Genomic DNA, 23,388 nt, shown 5'->3' on the forward strand with positions numbered 1-23,388 from the left:
GTTCAGGGTCCAATTAATGCTGGAGTGTTTGAAGCGCGGCCACTGAATAGAGAAGGGTGCAACCTAATAGTTTGGCCTATTTTACACCAAAACAAATTAAGCTTATAGTTATAGTTTATAGTTTATAGTTAAAGATTTGAATAAAAAGTTTCGGAATGCAATACTTCAAAAGGACCAAAAAAATTAAAAAAATAAATCGAAAGCACTTTTTTTTGTTTTTTTTTGGGGCCCCCTAAACCTTGGTTTTTTGGCCAAAAACCACACATTTTACCTATACCAAAACCTAAAAAAATATAAAAATACATTTTTAAAAAAAAGGCATTCAGTCTTTTTTTCGGTCCTTTTGATTCGAACGTATTGCATTTGATCATTTTGTAGTCGAAATGATGACCGGACACCTAATAAGGGAGTGAAAAAAAAAATATACCGATAAATAATTGTAAAAAGCAACACAAAACTAATGTGCTTATCTGAAAAAAAGATAAACTAAAAGAAAACATGAATCTTTTGGAAAATCCTCATCCATTACCTTGTTGCGAGGAGCGATCAGCTTTGTAAGTGAGGGGTCACTTGAAAGCTAGTGTACCTCTCAATATGGCACTATTTCTCAAATGCCTTCTCTGCTCGAGTCTTAATCACAGTGCTCCGCCCGTGGAACAGCAATAGCGCCTGCATGAAAAATCCAAAGAGAGTGAAAATGGGAGGGTTGTGGGGGGTGGGGTAATGGGCCGAATCCCAACCAAAAACCTTGACATGTGTTATACATTGCAGGCAATTGTAAAGGGTTCAGTATTTGCAACATCTCATCCCTGCAAACTGCAGGAGCAAGCTATCCATGCCCGTCATGAGAGAGCCATCATGAAGCCGGACTATGGACAAACAGCGCGGAGGTCTTCATACACCACTAGATACGAGCATGTGCACAAATGTGGAGCAGCTGTGGGGAGATTAGATGAAAAACTGCCGCTGGTTTTGTGTTTAGTCACATGGGCTTGGAGTACAGATTTGTTCCAGAGTGCTTTAAAACAGAGCCATGAAACACCCAACTGGGTCCTCTGATTAATCAAGTGGAGTCATAATGGATTCCCAGGCGGTGACCTCCTCCCGTGAGGCCAGGGGACGGCAGTCGGCACCTGATCCTGGCCCTGGCCGTCAATGATGTAGGATCACATGGGAGGAGACAACGACCAGGGAGACGCTTTGACTTCATTGGATCAAACGTGGTATTCCCCCCCTTTTCCCAAGAGGAGGATCCTTCACTACCAGAGTTCTTAATGGCCTATTGCTATTCTGCAACCCAAACATCCACAATTCACAAACGGAACCTTTTGTTTTTTACTATGTGAAACCTCTTAGAAAAGCCATCTAATAGCTAAAAGACCTGCGACATCCATTGACTCCAGATCCCATAACCGCTCAAGTACTGAGACGAGGAGGAGGACAGGGGAGTTTGTGCAAAATGACAGGATCTTGATGTACAACATGCAGACTAGTTGTTTTTCCCAATCCCTCTGTACGCAGCACATTTAAAAATGCCAACTGCACGGTTGGAAGGAGGAGTGCAGGAAAGGACGTTAAACCTCATGCCGAATCTCACGAACCTGGAACGCTGGAAAGCCGCCAGAACAAGGAGAGAGAAGCTGCATGCGAACAAGGAGAGCTGTGGAGATGCAGGGAGCCCAGTAGGAGCTCCTGGCAAGTAAGGCATTCACAGAAACAACGGTCTCCAGTCCGCACTGAGTAAGACAGCTGGTGTAGGACCACAGAGCTGCGTAGGACGCTGGGGAAGCGCATGTACACTATGAAGTGGAAAGCGGCTGCAGGGGCTGTACAGCCAAGGTGCGAGCGGAATCAGAGATGCTGGACACAACCAGTGAGTCTGCCCAAAGCAGTTGGGGGTGGAGGGGGTCCGGAACGTTCCAACAAGCACGCTTCCAAGTACTTGAACAATATGCAAACCCCGAACAAATATATTTGTATGAGATGCCAGTGCGGGGGAATTGTTATCCAATAAGAATAATATTTGAATACAGACAAGACAAAGCATAAAGGCAAATCCCAATAATAAGAACATTTAAATGCAGACAAGGCAAACCCTAAAGAGGAATTCCAATCAAGTACATGAAATGCCAATGTGAGGAAGAAGTTTGAATTGAGCAAATGATATCAAGTCCTCATGGAATGTGCTATAGTGGTAAAGCCAAAGAACTGAGCTGAATAATGATGCCTGGCAGGAGAGTATACCAGGTGTTTCAGAAAACCACAAAAGTAGTCCTGGCAAACGAGTACACAATGCAGCTAAAATTATATGAAGCTTCCTGGCAGGGGAGTAAACCAAGTGATCTGTTAAGCTACAAAGGAAACACTGCAGAATGACTGCTACAGAACGTATTGTTTTAACAAGAATGTTGTCAATCTTGACAAAGAAACTTATTTCCAAGAAACACTTTGCCATCCTATCAAGAATCCAGGGGAAGTGGGCCAACCTCTGGGTCCAAGGAACTTTACCTTGGAGAACATTTTTGTTGGAATCAATTTTGATACTTTTGGTTTTGAACACTTTATGCCAATATTAAGTCAGGTACATTTCCATGCACCTTTTGTGTTTATAGTGTGAGGGTCAGGTTAGGACGTTTTGGACATAAGGAGAGTTTTAGTTATCAACTTCCTGACACAGACAGATCCTTCGTTTTAGTTCAGAGGCAGGGAAACCCTCCTTAGCATAGGGCAAGAGAGGTATTTTTCCAACCCATTTTCCTTCAATAAATCTCTCCCTGTTAAAACAGGACCTCCTTGTGACCCGCTCTCATTTCTGACTCCTCACAGTGCCTGTGTCCACAAACGCTACTCGGCACGGTATATCATGGACGAGGAAGAGAACAGATATCAGTGTAAAGAGTGAGGTTCATGTCCTAGGGGGAGTCAGTGAAATGTGGGTTCTGCCATTTTAAACTGGATGCTGAAGGAAAGTAGACCCACATTTCCATCACAAACCTCATGACTTATTTCTTACAATCACAAATATCATGCTTCACACAATCAAAACTTCAACTTGAGATGTGTTAACTCAACATAGGCCTTCTCTAAAAGTATTCTTGCATATTTTTCGCCTTTATTTCTTAGGTGACCTGCACAGGGTGAAATCCATTATATTTATTTATTGGACAGTTTTTAGGCGCTTATACAATTAGCAACAACTGTTTCAAGGCGCCCACAGGGCAACAGGGTGGGGAAAGGGCAATGGGGACAAAACTTACAACCAAGGTAAATAAGTGAATAATTGAATAAACAGTGCAAACAAATAATGAGAATAATATGGAGGGGTGACAAACCTACTATGCCTTGTGAGTGTTCAGAACGTGCAAGTGCTTAAGGGACGGGGGTAAGGGATAGGTGCAGTGGTGCTTATGGAGAAGTGCTCGGGGTGAAGTGCTAATAAGAGAGACAGGTAAGTGCAACCTCCCGTGGGGAGGGTGATCCTAAAGTAAGTGCAGTAAATAGACAGCAGCTGGGATGAGAGATGTTGGGTGGTCAGGGCCCCGAGGATACATAAGGGCCCTGCACATCAGTCACACTACTGTATGATTAGCAGGGAAGAGAGGAGGAGAAGGAAGAGGTAAAGAGAAAGGTCTTGAGAGTTTTTCTGAACTTAAGGTGGTCCTGCTCAAGACGCATCCATGCCTAGCACATGCCTGCGAGGACAAGAGCAGGCAAGAGAGGGTTACGTCAAGCTAATAGAAAGTGGCTCAGTTTAGAAGGGCCATCGCATTGAAATACTGATAGTTGCCACATTTAAAAAAAGGCATTGGCACAAGACACACTAACTTGGTGCTTACCGGAGCTGTCCTTGGCGGTCGTGGAAATCCTGCTTTGGTAAAACCACCCCAGGGTTGGAATGAACCACAACGGGCATGCGATATTCCAGGTATGCAGTTTGTAGCCACCATTCGGAGAGCTGGGGAAGGAAGAAGTATGGTCAGGAACAGGGTATGGATACAGTGGTGTTCCCATTGTGCACCTGTGATTAATTCCTTCTGTGTCTCTCATCTCCTAAAAACTTGGATATTTATTTATTTATTGTGCATTTGTAAAGGTGCTTATACATCAAGTAAATTGACACCACTCTCCAGGTCACTGAGCCCCAATAAGTCATCAAAATAAATACACTTGTTGGAGGATCTGTACATCCTGATGGATATCTTGTGTGAAGCGATAATTATTCAGGCACACAAGCTGACGGAGAAGGGAACACACAATGTGAATACCTTCGCTATTAAACAATGCGGGATAGTACAGAGAGCCACATTGCAAGCATCCCCCAGACAAATACAAAGTGCAAGTGTCACTCAAAGACTGCCCAGGAAAGGCCTAGATGAGTGAGACAAACATCCCACATACAAAGCAGGTACAGGTGAAGACGGCTGTGGTCCTTCATACAAACCAAATACAGCTAAGACTTCCCACATACAAACCAGGTACAGCTAAAACACCCACATACAAACCCGGTACAGGTGAAGACGGCTGTGGCAAACATCCCTACTACAAACGAGGTACAGCTAAGACTTAACACATACAAACCAGGTAGAGTGAGGACTGATGTGGCAAACTTCCTACATACAAACCAGGTATGGTGAAGGCGAATGTGGTAAACTTCCCTCATACAAACCAGCTACAGCTAAGACCACTGTGACACACTGCGCTTCTACAAATCAGGTAGAGGGAAGGCTGCTGTGGCAACCGTCCCCCATACAAACCTTGTACAGGTGAAGACTCCTGTGGCAAACGTCCCACATACACACCAGGTAGAGAGACTGCTGTGGCAAACGTTCCACATACAAACCAGGTAGAGTGGAGACTGCTGTGGCAAACTTCCCACAGTCAAAACCGTTGTGACAAACCAGAGGGTGAGTCACCCTTTTGGCTTCAAGGACAACATTCTTAATGGGCTCTCCTCTTATCTTTCTAACCGCACCCTTTCAGTGTCCTGGCGTGGCTCCTCTTTCCCCACTTTCCCCCTCAACCACAGCGTTCCCCAAGATTCTGTCCTCGGCCCCTTTCTTTTCTCTCTCTGCACCTCATTCTTAGCTCCTATTATCTCCTCTTTTGGTATATGGCACCATTTCTACGTGGATGACACCCAGCTTTTCCTCTCCTTCTCTCCTGACATTCATGATAAACTCTCTTCTTGCCTTTCTGCTATTAAATCCTGGATGTCCTCACACTTTCTTACTCTGAATGCTGATAAAGCTGAACTCCTTTTCTTCCCTGCTAACACTGTTCCTCCTCCCTCCCCTCCCCCTTTGATTCTCTTTTCCCCCTCACAGCTGTCCTTCTCTCCCCATGCCCATAACCTTGGTCTCCATATCGACCGTCACCTCTCTCTATCTCACCACATTTCTCTCACTGCTAAATCCTGTCGCTTTCACCTCTACAACATTTGTAAAATTCGACCCCTCCTTACCTTTCACGCCACTAAACTTTTAATTACCTCCCTCATCTTCTCCAAACTCTTCTACTGTTTCTCCCTTCTCCTTGGACTCCCCTCCTCATCTCTCCCCTTTTAAATCCATCTACCACTCTGCCATCCGCTCCCTTTGCCTTCTCTCACCTCTTGATTCCATCTCCCCTCCTCTCAACTCTCTAGGTTGGCTCTCTTTTCACTCCCAGCTCAAATTCAAGTTCCTCGGTCTTGTTTTCAAATCCCTCCATGGTCTTGCCCCCCCTACTTTTCCTCCCTTCTTTCTTTCTACACCCTATCCGATTTTTCCAGAATAATGTTTTTAATCAAGGCCCTCATCATCTTTTTGTGTGCCTCGACTTCGAGATCAAATACATGAATATGACCCAGAGTTCTAGATCCCCGTTCCAAATGAGATGCTGGTACAAGTGCACCCAGGTAGCAGCAACTCTTTCACCAAACCCCACGACCCCCTGGAGGGTTAAAACCTCATCATCATTTATAAGTAGACCTGCAATACGGTCCTGTGCAATCCGAGGGGACCAATTTACAGCACAAATGTGCGGGTCTATCTCAGTAATGATTCCTGGGGCACTAGACACTCCTACAAACATTCCCGGGATATCGCCCACCACCAGAGTTATCACTTAGATTGGAATAAGTTATCTCCAATCCCATTCCATCCTCAAACAAATCAGGAGAAACAAAAATATAATCCAGTGTTGAACGAGTATTGTGCCACGTAAAAGATGGCAGCACTTTCCTCTGCATTCTAGAGTTTGTGGGCACAGCTGGTGCAGTCTCACATCCAAATGCACCAATAACAAGAGGGAGGTCTCTGGGTAGAAACATTACATTGACTCCGGAGATGCCCTTGCCCACACAAATAAGGGGGTGTTTCAGGGCATTTAAAATTTGAAAAGCTTGAGGTTTTATTTCCCTACCTACTCCCCGGGGATCCTCAGGGATTGGGGAGGAGGAGCCGGAAGGTGAGACATGGTATCCCCCTTTTTCCAACACCCCCTAACCAACATTCCCTCCGCTTTCATGGGCTACTATAGGTCCTATCCCGTTACCCCCTCTGCATTTACAACTAATACTGGGAAGAAGAAGAGGCAACAGAGTAGTGAGGATTACCTGTAAGAAACATCTTGAGAACAGAGCAAAGACTGCCATTCACTACCATTAGGTTGTCCCATGAATGGAGTCAGGATCAGGCATTTTAGACCCACCATTCACACCCGATTCCACTTGGCTGTCTTTTCAGGACTAAAGGACAGGCATGGCCTTATAATTGGGATATTGAAGGTCAAGCCAACCCCACCCTGACCACACACCTGCAGCCCCTTAATACAACCCAGGTGCATAAGAGGAGGCTGCTGAGAGAACAGAGGCAGAAGCAATTGGGAGAGCAGGAGGGAGGCTGCATGGCTAAATCCAACAGGGGATCCCTTCTCAGTTCCAAGCCAGTTTTGCCAAGAAGCAGTGGGCAAGCAGAGCAAGCTGTGGGAGCAGGAAGCCAGGCAGAAAGGAACAGAGCAGCCAGTGCAGACGGAGAACGGGACTCCCAGACACTGTCCCGTGGTGTCACGAGGGTTATAGTGTTATGAGGGAGCCATGTCTCCAAGGAGCCTGGTGTGCCTAGTCATGTTGGCGCTCGAGAGAGGAGTGCTCATTTCCCTGGGCATGAGAAGGGCCCAAGCGTCAGAGGAGCTAACAGTGCATAAGTACGCGTGGCAACCAGTGAGTTTCTGATGTGAAGGGGAACCCGGTGCGCGTGTGAAACAAGAAGGTTGAACGCATGTGAGCAACACAAAGAAATAAAGCGTGAGTGGCACAAGTGAAAAACAATGTTGCCAGGCAAGTCTCCCGAAAGCATCAGTGTGAAGGAAAAGATGCTGCCCAGGGGAGCCGGCGAAGTGGGAGCAAAATAGTAAAGTGAGTGAAATAAAGCCAGGAGAAGATGGAAACAAATGAAAGTGAAACAGGAATTGTAAGAATTATGGGGAAGGAACCTCTGTTGAAGTCACAAGGTTATGAACATTTGGTAATACATACAGTACACTATTGTTCAGAGGGAGAAGGGCATTGTGGATCTTGTAGAAGAGGTCTGGGACACAAATTAATAAAAAAGTTAGAGGGGTTTGGGACCCATGTGGTAAGGAAAAGAACCACGATTAAACAAGCATTGCCTCAGCCAAAAGGAAACCAGTATTGTTTCAGCCAGGAGGCTATTTGATGACTTGAAAAGACAAGTGAATTAAAGAGTGCAGGTGCACGACCCCAGAAAGCCCAAGGTGTCTGTGTGGTCACGCACAGAGCTAACCAAAATGTGTACATTCGAAAGTCTCCGATACGAAGAATAGGTGAACTGTGATAAATTGTGGAATTGTTGGGGAAAGGAGCCCCTGTTGAATCACAAGTGAGATTCAGGAGTGGAATAATATTGGGTTAAAGCCTTTAAATAGAACAAATGGTTGGTTTCTCACAAACGACTGCGCCACACTTATTTTCAACACAGATGCTACTTCTGTTTAATTATAAGATACCAATCATGTGGGAGAAAAGCCCATAAGGACCCTTATGGGCTTTTTACCACATGATTGGTACCCTATAATTAAATGGAACTAGCTTCTGAGAGGAAAACTATGGTGTAGTCATTTGTGAGAAAAACCATTTGTTCAGAGCGGAGGTTGGGTTTCCTTTCCCTCCGATTATCTCACAAGGGCGACACAAAACGAAAGTATTTTAGGAACAAGTCGCCGGGCATAATAAGTTGATATCAAAGAAACCCATTGAATTGAACAGCCTTTAAATAGAACTTTGGGAAACCTGTGATACAGTGATTGAAAGCCAGAAGCATCTGAAGAGTACTGGCACTGAAAATTGTGGAACCAAGAGGGCTGCGGAATCTGGGGAACAGGAAAGCCCGGAAAAGCTCGAAAGAAAGTTATGAAAATCATTTAAGTCTAAAGACCTTTGGCGATCCCGATCAGTTCAAGCTTGGGGAAGGGAGCAGCATGACCGCTCCATTTCTGTTGAAAGAACATTGCAGAATAAAGCTGGAGGGCAACAGCAGTGCTGTCCTGACATTTTCCTACTGCCTCCTTCATATGTTGACCAAAACTTTACACAGTATCTTTCTAGACGTGAGGACAAGCTTCGGTTAGACACAGACATTCTTTTGTTTTTGACTGACAAACTGTGTACTATTGTTTTTTCTTCTTTTATGGTTGAAATCACTTCCATATAGCATAGGGCAAGTTGGGAGTTATCCCAACCCCTTGTCTTGAGTATAAAGGTTTTGAAACTATCCTCGTGTCTGTGTCTACCTCTTTGCACCATGACAATCTCACAAAATGCACACCCCGGTTTCACACACTGGATGCACTTTTCAATGCTCCGAAATGAGGTGCTTCCCGATATGCCAGTCGAAGGAGCCTCAAGGGAGATGCAAACCACGAGTGTCATTTCTGACTGTCTCACAATATATTTTTGACATGCGTCAGCTGCGGTTTAAACTATGGCTGTCACTCTTGCATTTTTTCCCACGGTCATTTCACCGAGACAGGCCTTTTAACAGAGTAAACACAAACCGGCGACATTGTACCTGTAGGGGTCAGTGTACTTACGTTGTGGTTAGGGGGAGGGGATGGTTTGGAGGGGGAAATGTGCTGGGACAGCGTGGGGGGGGGCTTTGAAGTGTAAGAGATGAAGCTTTAGGGCTAGCTTGAATGCATATGTTAGTGTTTTCCAAGTCAGGGGTCAGGTGTTTCAGTGATGGAGGACTAGGAAGGAGATTGAGTGAAAAAAAGATGGTTCTCCGAGTGGACAGAAGACAAGAGATTGAGAAGGGTTCTACAAGCAACGGTGTAAGGAGGGGAGCGATGGGTGATGCATGCAGCCTAGTAAGGGGGGTGCTAATCAAGGGAAAGATTTCAAAACCAGGGGCAAGATTTTGCAGTGGGACTCTATGTGCCTAGAGAGCGAATCAGTGTGGAGGCGGAGTATAGAGGCTGATGACGACTGGGGAATGGCTGTAAAGAACCTTAATGGCATAGGTGAGAACTGAAGAGCAGGAGAGGGAGGCTGAAGGGCAGACGACGTGTAGCAGGAGAGATGAGAGTTTCAACACAGGTAAGTGTGAGTTGAGTGGCATGTGAAGAGGACCAATTCTGAGCAAGTTAATATTTGCAGAGGTGTTGTTCGATATGATGAAATATTGGCATTTTAGGTCATTGAGAAAGGGTGGAGTCCTCTTTGACGATGATGCAGCACTTCGTCACCTCTGATGCTACCATGGCAGGACTCAACCTGCTAAACACCAGGGTGGTTGTGAGCCTTGGTGGGGAAGGGGAGGAGAGCAATGCGGGCAGGGAGATAGAGGACTTGCTTCTTGAATGAGAAGAGCACACGACCGTGAAGTACCATCAAGTGCCAGAAGCTGCGAGACAGGATGGGCTTGTTGACGAGAGGCCCAGAAATGCAGGTAATGAGGTGATAGAAGGGTCATCATCAAAAATGGTGATAGCAGAACATGCTGCTACCCATACAAAGGATGAGAGCAGTGTGCCAAGGGAGGAAGCGTAGGGGGTAAAGAATGTGCAGCAGAAAGAGTCTTGCGGGATACAGCAGTCAGATGAGTGGGATTGCGGCGGACACACACACCCACACACGCGGACATACACGTTAGAGGTGTGTGACAGACCTGCATCCAGCCCAAGTTGGAATGATATTCAACCGGGAACACATCTGTAAGCTTGAGGTCAACTCAGGCAGACACAATGGCCCTTTTCAGTGTGTAAAAATGACAAATATGACCCACAATGAAAATGGTCTGGGTACATGGCTTTAACACATTATGTAGTGGTCGCTTTGCTCCTTTTCAGTGAACATGCTGCCACCAATAGTAAAATGGCCACACCACGGTACCACTAATATAAAAACACAAAGCTTCCACCAGCCTCTCATCCAACAAATTGACTGAGAAAGCTCATCTAGGAACAAGGTAGGGTGTTGTGGGCTACCTGGTGGCGGTACTACTGTTGCGAAGGAACCAGGGTCCTCCCGCATCCCCAAGTGCTTCAGAGTTAGGCAAGACATTTTCATGGCACTACAATGGACTAGGGGGGAGGAGGGGCACTGGTAAGGCTTTCTCATGCAAGCATAATCACATACACATAGACATAGGGAAGCACTGAAGAAGGTAGTTATCTAAATACAAAAAGGTATAATTAACTATTAGTTGGATAGATTTGTAATGTCAGATCCTAGGCATTGTAAAAGCTTAGTTAGTGCTGTAGAGGAGTCAAACTCCCCCTCCTTCCCAGAAGGAATGCAGCCTGTGGGATCTAAATAGGCCACAGGCTTGGTGTGCTGTGTGCTTTACTATGGCCAGTACGAACTGACTCACCAGGTGTCCACTGTCCGCCAAGGGTCCATGCAGGTTAAAAATAGGACTTGCATGTTTTGTGTGGCAAACTACTGAATGGTATGAATCAGAAGTGTAAAGTGCGGAGGAAACTACAGGACCCAGACAACGTGAGCAGGATGAGTGGAATAAGGATAGAATGAATGAACATGGTTTATACATGGATAACAAGGTTTAGTTTTCCTTAATCTAGGTCTCAAGGATTGTAGAAGTCTACAGAGCTGCAGTGTGTTTTTGCATAGTTAGCTAAATGGAGGAAAGCATGAGCTGCAACATCTTTTTGCATAGCTAAATGTAGAACAGCATGCCCTGGCAAAACTGCATCCCTATTATGGAAAAAGGACGGATTTGGCTGAAGTCATGATCCAGCTCCAGTGACATCAGCATGGCAAGCCAGGACCTATATAAACCCCTGCTTGAAACCACTTTAGCGGGAAGGAACGGGAAAGGGACAGGAGAAGGCCATTCAGGCAGCAGAGTTCTTTGGTACCATGCTCATTTGTAAGATTAAACTTGTTATCCTTACAAGATCGCCTTTAGCCTCATTTCCCTAGCGGGGTGTATGGATTCTGGTGTGAGCATAATTGGGGGCACCCTTACGAGCGGTGACTATCTTGACGTGATCCCAGCTTTCCATGTACCTTGTGGAGTCTCCAGGCCACTTCTCCAGAAGAAGGGCCACGTCTACCTACAGCGATCGTCCCCCCCATATCAAAAAACATGCGTTTTCTGAACGGTTTTAGAAGGAGCCATTTTAATAGAAATACTCTCTTCTTTCTGAGTGGGGCATGGCTCCAGAGAGGACAGGCCAGTACTGGACCCCGTAACGGAGAAACTCTGGGGAACACGCACATGCAAGTAGACTCTTGTAAGAGAACAAGAAGGGGGCGTGTGTATAACAGTATGTGAGGTGTGAATGGATGGAGTACGAGGTCAATGACAGAGTGGATAGGATTTCGGTGATGTGGTAAGGTATAGATTGGATAGGAGTTGGGTTATGTATTGAAATTGTCGCATACTTCTGTTTTTCTACTTTTTATAATGGAAAAAGGGAGCCTCAGCGTATAAAGACTGGGAAGAAAGGGAGCCTCAGCCATAATGGGTTGAGAAGGTAGTGCCAGCATAATTCTTTTACGATGATAAAAGCAATGGGATAAGTAGTGGCTTGGTATAAGGAATGGGCCTGGATTTTAGTGAATTATTTTTGTATATTTTCTCTTGCTTGCTTTTGTGATAAAACAGGAAGAAAGGTGGATGAGTCGGGAGGGGGGGGGTCGGGGGTGAGGGGGGTCGGGGTGTGTGTGTGTGTGTGTGTGTGTGTGTGAAAAAGTGGGGAAAAAGGGTGGGGGAAGAAGTGGGTTGATCTTTATTTCTGTATAACAAGCAGCAGCATGCGCAGCATAGCAGTAAGATCTAAGTGAAGCATAAGGGACGCACGCAATATTAGTATGGGGGAAGAAACACCAATAAGACACATGCATACGGTACGGTACTGTCACATGATAGAAAAATAGACAATGGGTGTGGGAAACAAAGGAAGGGGGGAGGGCTCCCATAACAAACACGTAGAAAAAATGTCCATCTTTTTAGCAGCAAAGTATAAGGGAAAGAAGCTTCTTTTTTGTAAAGAGATTTTAGATCTCTAGCGGTTATTCAAGGATATGGAAGATACACTTTTTTTTATTTTTTAAAAAGATCCAATGTAAGGGGATATACCCTGTAATGCCTAGACCTGCAGTAGGTTATATGAATCCAGTCTATAAGCCTCCAGTGGAAGAGAAATTGTCGACAACGGTGCAGTCAGGATTAGCAACTGGGGGAGGGGCTCAAGAGCTTCTGCACCTCCACCTCCATATAACCCATCTACCAGCACTGACATGCCCGTAGCATCAGTGTACCCAGGGGGTTCACAAGCAGATATGAACAAGTTAAGAGCGTTACAGGAAAGGTTGGTCAGGTTAAAAAGACCTGGAGAAGTAGCACCAGAAATAAGGGTACTGGTGCAGAAAATAGGGAATTGGAAGTCAGGAGATTTTTTGGTTAGACTCAACCATGGGGCAATAAGAAATGTTTGTGTCAAAAAAGATTATGGGGAGAGGGTATGGCTGGTTCTGGGACGAGTCGAACCAGTGGGGGAAAATGAATGGGAAGATCAAGATGGCAGAAATAATGAAGAGGCAGGGGAAGACAGATCGAGGAGAGGAGTCGGCGAGAAACCCCTCCCCGCCACAAGAGGAAGGGGGAAGGGATAGACCGAGAAGTCAACCAGATTTAAGGGTGGTAGTACAAGATCAGAAAAATACAAAAAAGGGGTTGAAAACAAAATAGATAGGCAGATGCCTCTTATACATAAAGGAGTAGGGATAACACAGTATGTGCCATGGCCTCAAATGGACAACACAATGTAATTAACGCTCCCCCAGCTTACAGCCGGAGCTAGTAAATGGATCTATGAATTTGAGTAACAAACAGCAGGGATAGCTGTTGGGGAGAATTCTCCATAAAGGCTAATTTCCCAAACCTAGTGAGTCCCCCAGCAGCTTTGCTGGATTTTTGGAGTTTATTTTTTCCTCCTGCTAAGAGTGAGACTCTTTTTCTCCCCCTCTTAGACATGTTTTGAGGTGTTCCTTTGACTTTGTATGTGTTCTATGGGCTCCTTTACCCCATAGGGTTTCATGTGTTTTTGATATGTGGGTTACACAGCACCCTCCGTGCAGTAACCCAGGGGTGTTGTAGCGACCCCCAAACATAGACTCCATACCCTGGGGCTGACTACTGTCTCCCAGGGCATTTAAAGTCACCATTGGCTTTACTAGTCTTAAATTGTGAACAGAACCAGTACAAACCATCATATTGTGGACGTACTGGTTGGGGCAATTCGATTGCCCCGGGGTCTGTTGTTCGAGGGGGCACTGTCCATTCCCCCCCCGACTGAGTTTTGGCTGATGGCAGTGGATACTACTTTTTATATTCGACCGCGAATATATTCCTATGGGACTTTCCCATTGTTCGAGGCTACCACTTTTTAAAATAGCCTCGAATTACCGCCGGTTTATTAAATTAATATAAATTCACCGGTTGGTATTTTTTGCCGAAACTTGGTTCCAAAATGGCGTTTGTGTTCGCTTCTGTGACTCCAACCCAAGTCGAGACATTTGTTCCACTTTTTGGCGGGCTTCTCCACAGAAGCCTCCAAAAGTGGTGCCACTCTGTCTGGGTACCACAGGGTGTGTGGGAGGGGGTTTAGGCACCCTGGACTGGGTTGCCTCGGCAACTCAAGTCGCACTCTTGTGTGATTGGCCCAAGTGGTGAGCCGCCCGGCTCACCACTTAGCATATTTGAGTGACAGCTAGGCTGAATGAATGGGGGTTTTCTGCATAAAAGCAGGGCTTTGGGGACTGGAACTTCAGAAGTCGCCACAGGACCTAAAGAATCCGAGGAGGGAGAAGCCGAGCCGACCTGCAACGACGACACCACCGGTGAAGCCCTGCTGAACCGTCTCACCACTTTTCCCAGACGACAGAGGAGATCTCCAGTCCGGAGAGTCTTCTTCCTTTGACTGGTGGGGATAACCAGTTTGCCTGTCTTTTCGCCTTCCTGGACCATCTTGTGACCGCCTTGCCTGTCCCAAGCACCCCGGCAACCGGAATACCACGGTTTACCACAACCGCGAAGAAAAGGGTAGTACCTTGTAACCGGAAAACTCTGCGGCTGGTTTCTTCCATGGCAGTGCAGCGACCTTCATCTTTCCTCCACGTCGAGACCTCCTCTTCCTCTGGACGAAACACCGAGTTGCACCCGCTGCCAGGAACAACTGCCCCCGCTGGAGCGTTCTTCCCATTTCAGGTACTGTGTCCCGCCTGGCTTCCCTTGCGACAGATCGTTCGGAGTGACAGTAAATCCTCGACTTTCTAACCTGGGTTAGCCTGGGGCCTGTTAACTAACTTTTCCTGACTTGAGCTCAATCTTTTATGAACTATCTACAAAGACTCTTTGGGCATAACCCCACTGTGTGATCCTGGACACATTTCGCTTGCTCTCTCTAAGATTGGGCCTGGCATTTGAACTCCCTTGCTCTCCAGTAGACTTTGCCTAACCTGCCTCACTGTGGTTCTTTGAAAAGTATTGAAATTGTGTGCTTTCATAACTTTGCCTTTTCCCTCCCTTTTTCTATAACTTATTAGAGTGACATCTTATGTTAAGCGCTCACCTCTGTCTGAAAATAAGTGGTGTTTCTCATTAAGACTTGTCTAATAGGTAATCAGGGATATATATATATATATATATATATATATATATATATATATATATATATATATATATACAGTCACTATTTTATATTTATATATATATAAAATAGTGACTGTGTTGAATTTACTTTTTTGTGCTAGTGTAATTTACAAGTGTGTCTTTAAATAAATAATTATATACTTTTACACCAAAGCCCTGGTCAGTGTTTGCTTGTGCTACTGTATCTCTGTACCTATTGTGTATACTCTATATACTGCCTAACTCATCTTGAGAGAAGTCTGACTGCTCAGCCACAGCTACCAGGTAAATCTGGGTGGTACAGACTGCTACCAATTGGGTTTACTGCCAACCACCTGTAGTCCTAAATCTTTTGCAGTGGTCCCTAAGGGAACTGCACAGGTTTCTGTCTAACAATAGCCTCAGCACTAGGAGACTATAAGAGTTTACTGGTCGCCATAGTTGGAGACCAGGATGGGGGCATATAGGTAAAGGCTAGGTACCCTGGGATAATTCTTGCAAATAATGAACATGATGGAGCAGCCTTTAATGAAGTAGGGGCAAGGGCATGGGATGCCCTATGAAAGATGCACCCAGGGACCCCTGCCTTACATTCTTTAATGCAGTGCACAATGGGTGACGATGAGGACCCAGTTAAGTTTATTCTTAAATTACAGGAAATGTGGAGAGTTGAGACAGGAGGGCAATGTGGGACCATTTGGTAAAATGTTTCTACTTTATCGTAAAGAGGGGATTACCAAAAGAGATCCAGAAGGCACTAGATAAAATTGTAGGAGTTGAAGCCACAGGGTGGGCAGAGATACAAAGCCTAATAGTCCACCATTGCAAGAGAATCAAGGAGTGGGAGAGGCAAAACTAGTGGAAAAGAAACTAAATAAGGCTGTCGTCCAAGCACCCATCAGGGGCAGAGGACAGGAGGTACCAAACAGATTGTGAATGCCACAATTGCAGCATTATAGGCTGAAGGAGGACAGGGACAATGGGGTGGGGGTGATAGCGCCCCGGGGAGGATTGGGAACTTGACAGTGCTGGTATTTCTGGAGGTGGGGACATTTCGCAAGGGAATGCAGGAACAGGCCCGGGGTGGGATTTAATTATAGACCATCACCTCCAGGGCAGGGATTCCAAGGGCCTCAGGAATGGGACACCCGCAATTCAGGGCGAGGGGGTCAAAATCAGATCGCTTATGCGGCTGACAGGCAAGGGCAACAACCGCTGCAGGGTGAGGGAGCACAGTTTAACTGGATGGCAGGGGGAACAGGTGCCTTGCTGCAAGGAGTTACGATGGCAGGGGGTGGCCCTTTTCCGTTTTCTGGGACAAATACATATTCTGATTAGGACAGCCCACAGAGAGCACTCACGTGTCCAATCCTATTGACAACCGCTCACCCTGAAGAGGAGCCCTTGGTGGAGGTGGAAATAGGAAACAAGCAATTTATATTTATGGTAGATTCAGGTGCAATGTGAGGGGCACTTTGCATTATCAGGACGCGCAGGGATTCTCTGGGGCTATTTCTATGGTTCCATACACTGAGGAGCTGGATATAAAAGTGGGAGGGAAGGTAGTACGAGACCCCAGGTTATATTCAGAGAGTTCCCCTGTTAACTTGTTGGGGAGGGATCTGCTCAGTAAACTAAATGCATCTGTATCATTCACAGATCAAGGGGTAGTGTGTTCCACTTCGGGGATGTGTGTAGCTCGTGCAATGGTAATAATCAATGCAATGGCGAGGGAGTCAGTAGTCTGTGGAGTTCCTGTGGTCCCAGACATATTTGTTTATGGCATCAAGGTACTAGTAACAGTAACAGTAGTGCCTCAAATTGCGACAAAATGCTGCAGATTTAGGCCCAATTCATAGACGTTTTTTTTAATGGCGCAATCCCATAGGAAAATGTTCGATGAATCAGGCCTTTCATTTTTCAACCCATGGTGCCACCCGAGGTGGTGGCGGGGGCAATATTGTCATTAGATTTGCAAGGACTAGTAGCATCTATCAAGGCTAACGAGTTGATCAATGGAATCGGCAAAAGGTTCAGCAAAATCTTCCTCTTCACTTAAGTAACAGAGTTCCCCCGATCTCCCCTCCTCCTCACCCGACGAGGTCGAATAGTCCAACTTCTTCCTTTCAGGTGTGTCGGGCGTTGGGCTTCCTTTTCTTGAGTAGATAGGGTCTGCCTCGAAAGGAAGCCACCGTAACTCTAGATCAAGAGATCCACAGTGTCTCCCCTCCGTGACAGCCAGATGTTGCAAGGGGAAAAAGCCTTAGCTCAAAAAACCCCTTGGTGCGGAGGTGAGTAGAAGCCTGAGAAGCAGTCAGAAGACTAGGCTGAGGTCTCAGGAGTGTCCACAGATTGGAGAAGCGGGTGGAGGAAAGTACCCATGCTGAGAACGTCCATTGGAAGCAGAGGCACAGGATCGTCGCTCACGGATGATGACTGGTGGAAGATCCACGGAGTGAAAACACAGCGAGAACAGGTGAGATCCTAATTGGAAAGGCTAACGGGGGAGGATGCAAAATAGAAATGCACAGGCAAGTCAAAGGGAGGCAGGTACAAGGGAAGGGAGAGAGAGCCAGGGAGTAGAAAGAGGGTGAGCAAAATAGCTGGAAGTAGCAGGCGGAGTTAAACTAGAACACCGCTGGGAAGGTAGGAAAACGAGCGCACGCAACGGAGGAAAAAGCACAGTTGCAACGCGCCGAGCCGCCGACAGACGAATGGTGAATACTATCGGAGGCGGCCATGTTTGAAAAAAAACTAGACCGTCAAACACGTAGAAAATGGAAACGTGGCGGCACAGTCTAATGGCATCCTTGTTTCCACCTCCTCCACACAAGCCAGCCGCCAGCGGCTGTGACAGCATCAGACAAAAGAGTAGTCCTGATTGGAACAGATCAGGATGGGTGTGAGTGACGCACAGTATTATGTGTAGATCTGACAGTACAATTGAAGGAAATGACTGATGAGTTATTTGATGACAGTGAGCATAATGGGCAGATCATTTTGGAAATCTGCATCGCCGGTGATATCATGGTGCAGTATAGGAAGGTACAGTGCCCCCTGATGGCAGTGGTGACCCTGTCTTTATTTTTTTAGGAGGACATGCGATATGTGCCAGCACAATTATGAACTGTTAATCCATATGATGTTGGGTTACTGAGAGATGTGACTCCAGTACAGATTACGTTGAAGTCAGGAGCAGTACTCCAGAGGGTGCGGCAGTACCCGTTGTCAAAGGAAGCAGAGGAAGGGATAAAATGCACTATTCAGGCTCTATTAGAGCAATGAATTGTCGTGCCATCCACGTCCCTATGTAATACAGCCATATACCCAGTCAGGAAAGCAACAGTGGGTAATTGGAGGCTAATCTAGGATCTACATCCTCTTAATGATGTGATGCAGAAGGAGTTTCCGGTAATTCCAAATCCTGCGATGATCCTATGCAGCATTCTCAAGAAAGCAACGTACTTCACAGTGGTGGATCTGAAGAATGTGTTCTTCCCAATCGCACTCCACCATGGTTGATGGTATCTCTCGGCATTTATGCATGGGCAACAGCACATCGAGCACACAAGATTGCCTCAAGGATACTGTGAAAGTCCAGAGTATTTTCAATAGAGTGCTGCATGCCAACTTGGGAAATATTCAGGTGCCTAGCACGATCATCCAGTATGTGGATGATCTGCTGGTATGTAGTGAAAATGAATAACAGTGCAGGAGGGCTTCTATTGCATTATTGCAATTGTATGCTCACAAAGGGTACAAGGCATATAAAAAGAAGCTACAATACTGCCAAAGGAGGCACTATATTTGGGGCAACTTATCTCTGAAAATGGGAATGAATACTACCAGATAGGGGTGGCGCGTACTGCTGCCGCCCTAAGCCCAGTACTGTTAAGGAAATGCAGCCGTTTTTGGGCTTATGTAATTATTGTAGGGCATGGATCCTAGACTACGCAGCCTACACAAGGCCACTGTCACAAAGCCTCAGAGAAGGACAGAAGACAAAAAACTGTAAATTAGAATGGGCTGAAGAAATGAACAGACAATTTGAGGACTTGAAAGAAGCTATTTGCAGGGCCCATGTTTTAGTAACTCCGGATTGTACACAGGAGTTCTATTTATTTTCCCACACTGATGATATGATATGGCATTTGTAACGCGCCTATACACAAGGCGCGAAAATGGATGGCACAAGACTGCAGTATTGACTCAAAAGAGCACCACGGGCCACAAGCCATTGGATTATAGTGGGATGCTCGACTCAGTCATGCAGGGACAGTTTGTGTGCGAACAGGCACCGGCAGTGGCTGCATTTGTGATATAGAGAAAAGTTCCACGATTGTAATGGGGTGCTCGTTACCTTGTTTGTGGAAAATTTGCTATTTGCCATCTTGGAAAGGTCTAAATCGACCTTGATTATTCAGAGATCCTCTGCATATCAGATTATAATATCCAAACCTCATATTCATGTAGTAAGGTGTAGGACAGTGAATCCCCCCACATTTTTGACAGAGCATCCACTGATGATGACCAGAAAACGCATGACTGTGCTACATACGAGGGTGAAGAGGAGGGTAAATCTAAAGCGAGAGACAGTGGATTGATGGAAGGAGATATACTATATGTTGATGGGTCATCAACAATTGACCAGGTGACGGGACAGAGGCATACAGGGGCGGCAGCGGTGCGCAGTAAAGGGGGGGCATAAAGTTCAGATAATGAAAAGATTACCTATGCACTATTCAGTTCAGGCAGCTGAACTTGTCGCTGTCATCGAGGCATTGAGAGACCCTCAAGGGCAGTGTATCACCATCTACTCAGACTCAGCATATGTCAGAATAACAGTGCATGCGGGTCTGTCTTGGTGGAAGCGAAGAGGGTTTCGGAGGACAGATGGCTCTCCAGTGCAGCATGCAAGGCTGTTGGAAGAACTGATTGAAGCCTTATCATGGCCCTCCACTGTGGTAGTCATCAAATGCGCTGCTCATACTAATGCCATGGATGAAATCTCTAAGGGCAACACAGCTGTGGACCAAGCAGCCAAGTTGGCAGCCTATCTCCCAGATACAATGTTAACGGAGTGTATAGTGACCACAGTTCTGTACACAGAATTGCCTATATCACAGATCATAGAGTTGCAAGGGAAAGCACCTGGGGATGAAAAGGAGCTATGGTTGCGGAGGGGATGCAAACTGTCTCCCGCTAATTTATTGTGGAGGCAGGAGAGTTCTGGGAAGGTGGTGATGCCGCAAGAATTACTCTGTGGCATTTGATGAACTACATTTTCCCTCCCACAGCTCCAAACATTTTGTGGCAGATATCCAAGAGGACTGGTTTGTGCCAAACCTCCAGGAGAGCATTTCAAAAAAAGCAATACACTGTCTGACAAGAAAAAAAGTTTCAGCACAGGTATGACATTCCGGACATTAAGAGATACATTGCCTTGCCCTACGGACCGTTCCGTGAATTGCATATAGATTATGCAAGTATGCGGCACAGGTGCAATGGATATAGGTACCTTATTGTGGTGGTTTGCCCCTTCACAAGGTGGGTGGAAGGAGGACCATGTGCACACCCAGTTGCGAAATGTGCAGCACGGTTTCTTGTCAGAGAGGGGTTTCCACAATGGGGCGTGTGTGAAGTATTGAGATCGGATAATGGCACACATTTCTTAAATTTGCTATTTCAGCATGTCGCAGCACTATTGGGCATAAAACATCAAATGTGCTCAATTTACCACCCTCGGGCTAATGGCGTTGTGGAGAGGATCAATGGGCTTTGGAAAAGTAAACTGTCAAAATTGTGTTACACGTTGAAGAAAAACTGGGTACTCTGTTTGCCCTTGTGCCTCTTCAGTTTACACACACATCCTAGTAAGGACCACCATTAGACACCACACAAAATAATCCAAGGCAGGCATATGCAAACCCTATATCCCCTGTGAGGAAAGCGTCAGATGCACATCAAGCAGCGACAGTACTAGGAGAGTAATTTAGGAAATATTTATTGGCACAAACACTTGCTATCAAATATATTTCCCCGACAGATTGTGCCGCCCAGGAGCAAAGGACAGGACACACTGGAAGGGACAACAACTGCAGACATATCTGTCAGAACTGGACCATTATTATCTGGGGAGCCGATTTACGTGGAAATTGTTGTTCGTCGATGGAACAGTCCCAGCTTTCAAGGTCCAAATGAGGTGGTGTTCTGTAAGCCTCTTGCCGTCTGCGTGAAGGAGTTACGATTCGGATGCATCTCTCGGATGTCCAAAGAGCACCAGAGACAAGTGCATTACAAAGGTCAATTGACGGATGAAGGGCATAACGGATGAAGAAGAGGTTTAGTAAAGGATCCATGCCAGGGTGGTGTGCAGTGGCACACCCCCGATTTTCCTTTTTTTGCCTTTTCATTTTTTATTGTTCTTTTATTTTTTATCTTTTTTAAAATTTTGAAGTTCTAGTACCCAGTCGGCCCTGACGGGAAAAGGTTCTCTCGTGCACTTTTTTCTCTCTCACTCTTCCCCTTTCTCTTTCTTGGTAGACCTTTTTCTCCTCTTCAGGGATAAGCAAGGATGCTTGAATGACGTGTTCAAACCTCCCTGTTATGTAGGGATAGTGATAAACTGAATGTAATTCATTCTAGGAATTTTGCATTATACTTTCTTGGTAGGCCGATGATTATATTGTTTGTGTTATCGGAGTGTATGAAGGTATGTCTGTTATATGGGGTGGCCATATAAAGGGGGGGATGGACAGTTACATATAAAAGAGAATAATGTAATAGATTTATGAACAATGGTGTGAATATGTATATGATAAATAAGAATCAAAAAATGTCTCACTTTTTGCCGGCCACCCACACAGGTTTTCTTAGACGAAGAAGACGGAAAGTACAAATGAGGTATGATTTATATAAGCGTTTGGGCTTTGACGCCATTTCTGACGTTTAGCATTCGGAGTCGTCTAATAGCTGGTTTTCCGTTATGCGTACTGTGGTAAGGAGTGTGATGAATGAAAGCTGTTACATGTGTGAACACATTCCGCATGCGTCAGGGGCTCCTACGGTTTTAGTTCCACAACCAGTCTTAATTATAGAGGCACAATGCCTGGTACATCTTGCACTATGTAGGATAAAGGACACATTCCAGGCACACAGCGTGAAGTTGAGGAGCATCGATCTAGAACCAACACTATGCAATGGCAGTACGAAATACAGCAAGTGTCTACAAGCACCATATTTTTCTGTGGGAGGTCACTCACATGTCAACAACAAATAGCAGGGTACCACAGTGACGTGCCCGGCAGATGGACTGATCAAGTACAGCAAAGAAATAATAGCCTTAGTAGAGACTATGTGTGCGCAGATATGGTCCCAATACATCACAAGGCTGACATGGATTGCAACAATGAAGAAGCCAGTGCGAATGCATAGAGTCATGGACTACAAACTTTGTTTTAGCAATGAAGGAACAGTTTTTGTTGGCGCAAACACACAGTGCAACCACACACTTGTGTTCACCGATATGACGTAATATACGGCAGTGGTGATGGATTACTATTGGGTTTGCGGTAGACAAGCCTACTTGCACCTCCCACCCACCTGGAGGGGCAAGTGTTTACTGGCCACCCTGTACTCAGTGCTACTAGTAATCCCAGAAGAACAACTGAAGGGAAAACAACTGCCTGTGAAGGTGCCAACAACCACTCCAGCACCTAAAGAATTAGAGAGACTTGCAGATCACACAAGAATTTCTTATGCTGCCAGAAAAAGAACGATTTCAACAGCTAAAAAGAAAGAAGAGATCAAACTATATCTCAACCGACTCTTCCGCACTGCTCAGAGGGGTACCCGACGAGCATCACTTTTTGGCTCAGCAGAGACTTTCAAATTTTTTGGCTCCTGAGGTACAAGCAGCTGCTGCCCTTTTTTACCCCCGGAGGATGCCGAGAATGGGTCACTATCCCGCGTCATTGAGGCGGTGCACATTCTAGGTATTCAAATGAAGAAAGAAGGTAGAGTTCAGAACACGGATTGGTTATCGCTTGCCTTTGGGTCTCGTCATGGCTCGGGCAGCAGTAAAAATACTGGTGCCTGTTATCCTGTTCTTCTTGGTTCTCTTCTGACCGTGCCGATTGGGTCCCCAATGTTGTGCCAAAGTAGTACCTAGTACTGCAAAGATGATGGTATCAATTGGGGGTTCTAATGCACCTTGCCACACAAACAGCAA

The 23,388-nt window shown here is 45.8% G+C and overlaps 1 protein-coding gene across 2 annotated transcripts in view; it reads right to left on the reverse strand.

Annotated features, from left to right (window-relative positions):
- CRAT (carnitine O-acetyltransferase) overlaps positions 1-23,388 on the reverse strand; it is a 362,964-nt gene that overhangs the window by 266,225 nt on the left and 73,351 nt on the right. For both annotated transcript variants that reach the window (XM_069609217.1, XM_069609218.1), the window contains exon 3: positions 3,837-3,955. In XM_069609217.1, coding sequence (XP_069465318.1) covers positions 3,837-3,955 — 119 coding nt within the window. The remainder of the gene's footprint in view (positions 1-3,836; positions 3,956-23,388) is intronic.

Source organism: Ambystoma mexicanum, chromosome 8, assembly GCF_040938575.1.
Source record: "Ambystoma mexicanum isolate Mex_15411 chromosome 8, UKY_AmexF1_1, whole genome shotgun sequence".
Classification (NCBI taxonomy): Eukaryota; Metazoa; Chordata; class Amphibia; order Caudata; family Ambystomatidae; genus Ambystoma; species Ambystoma mexicanum.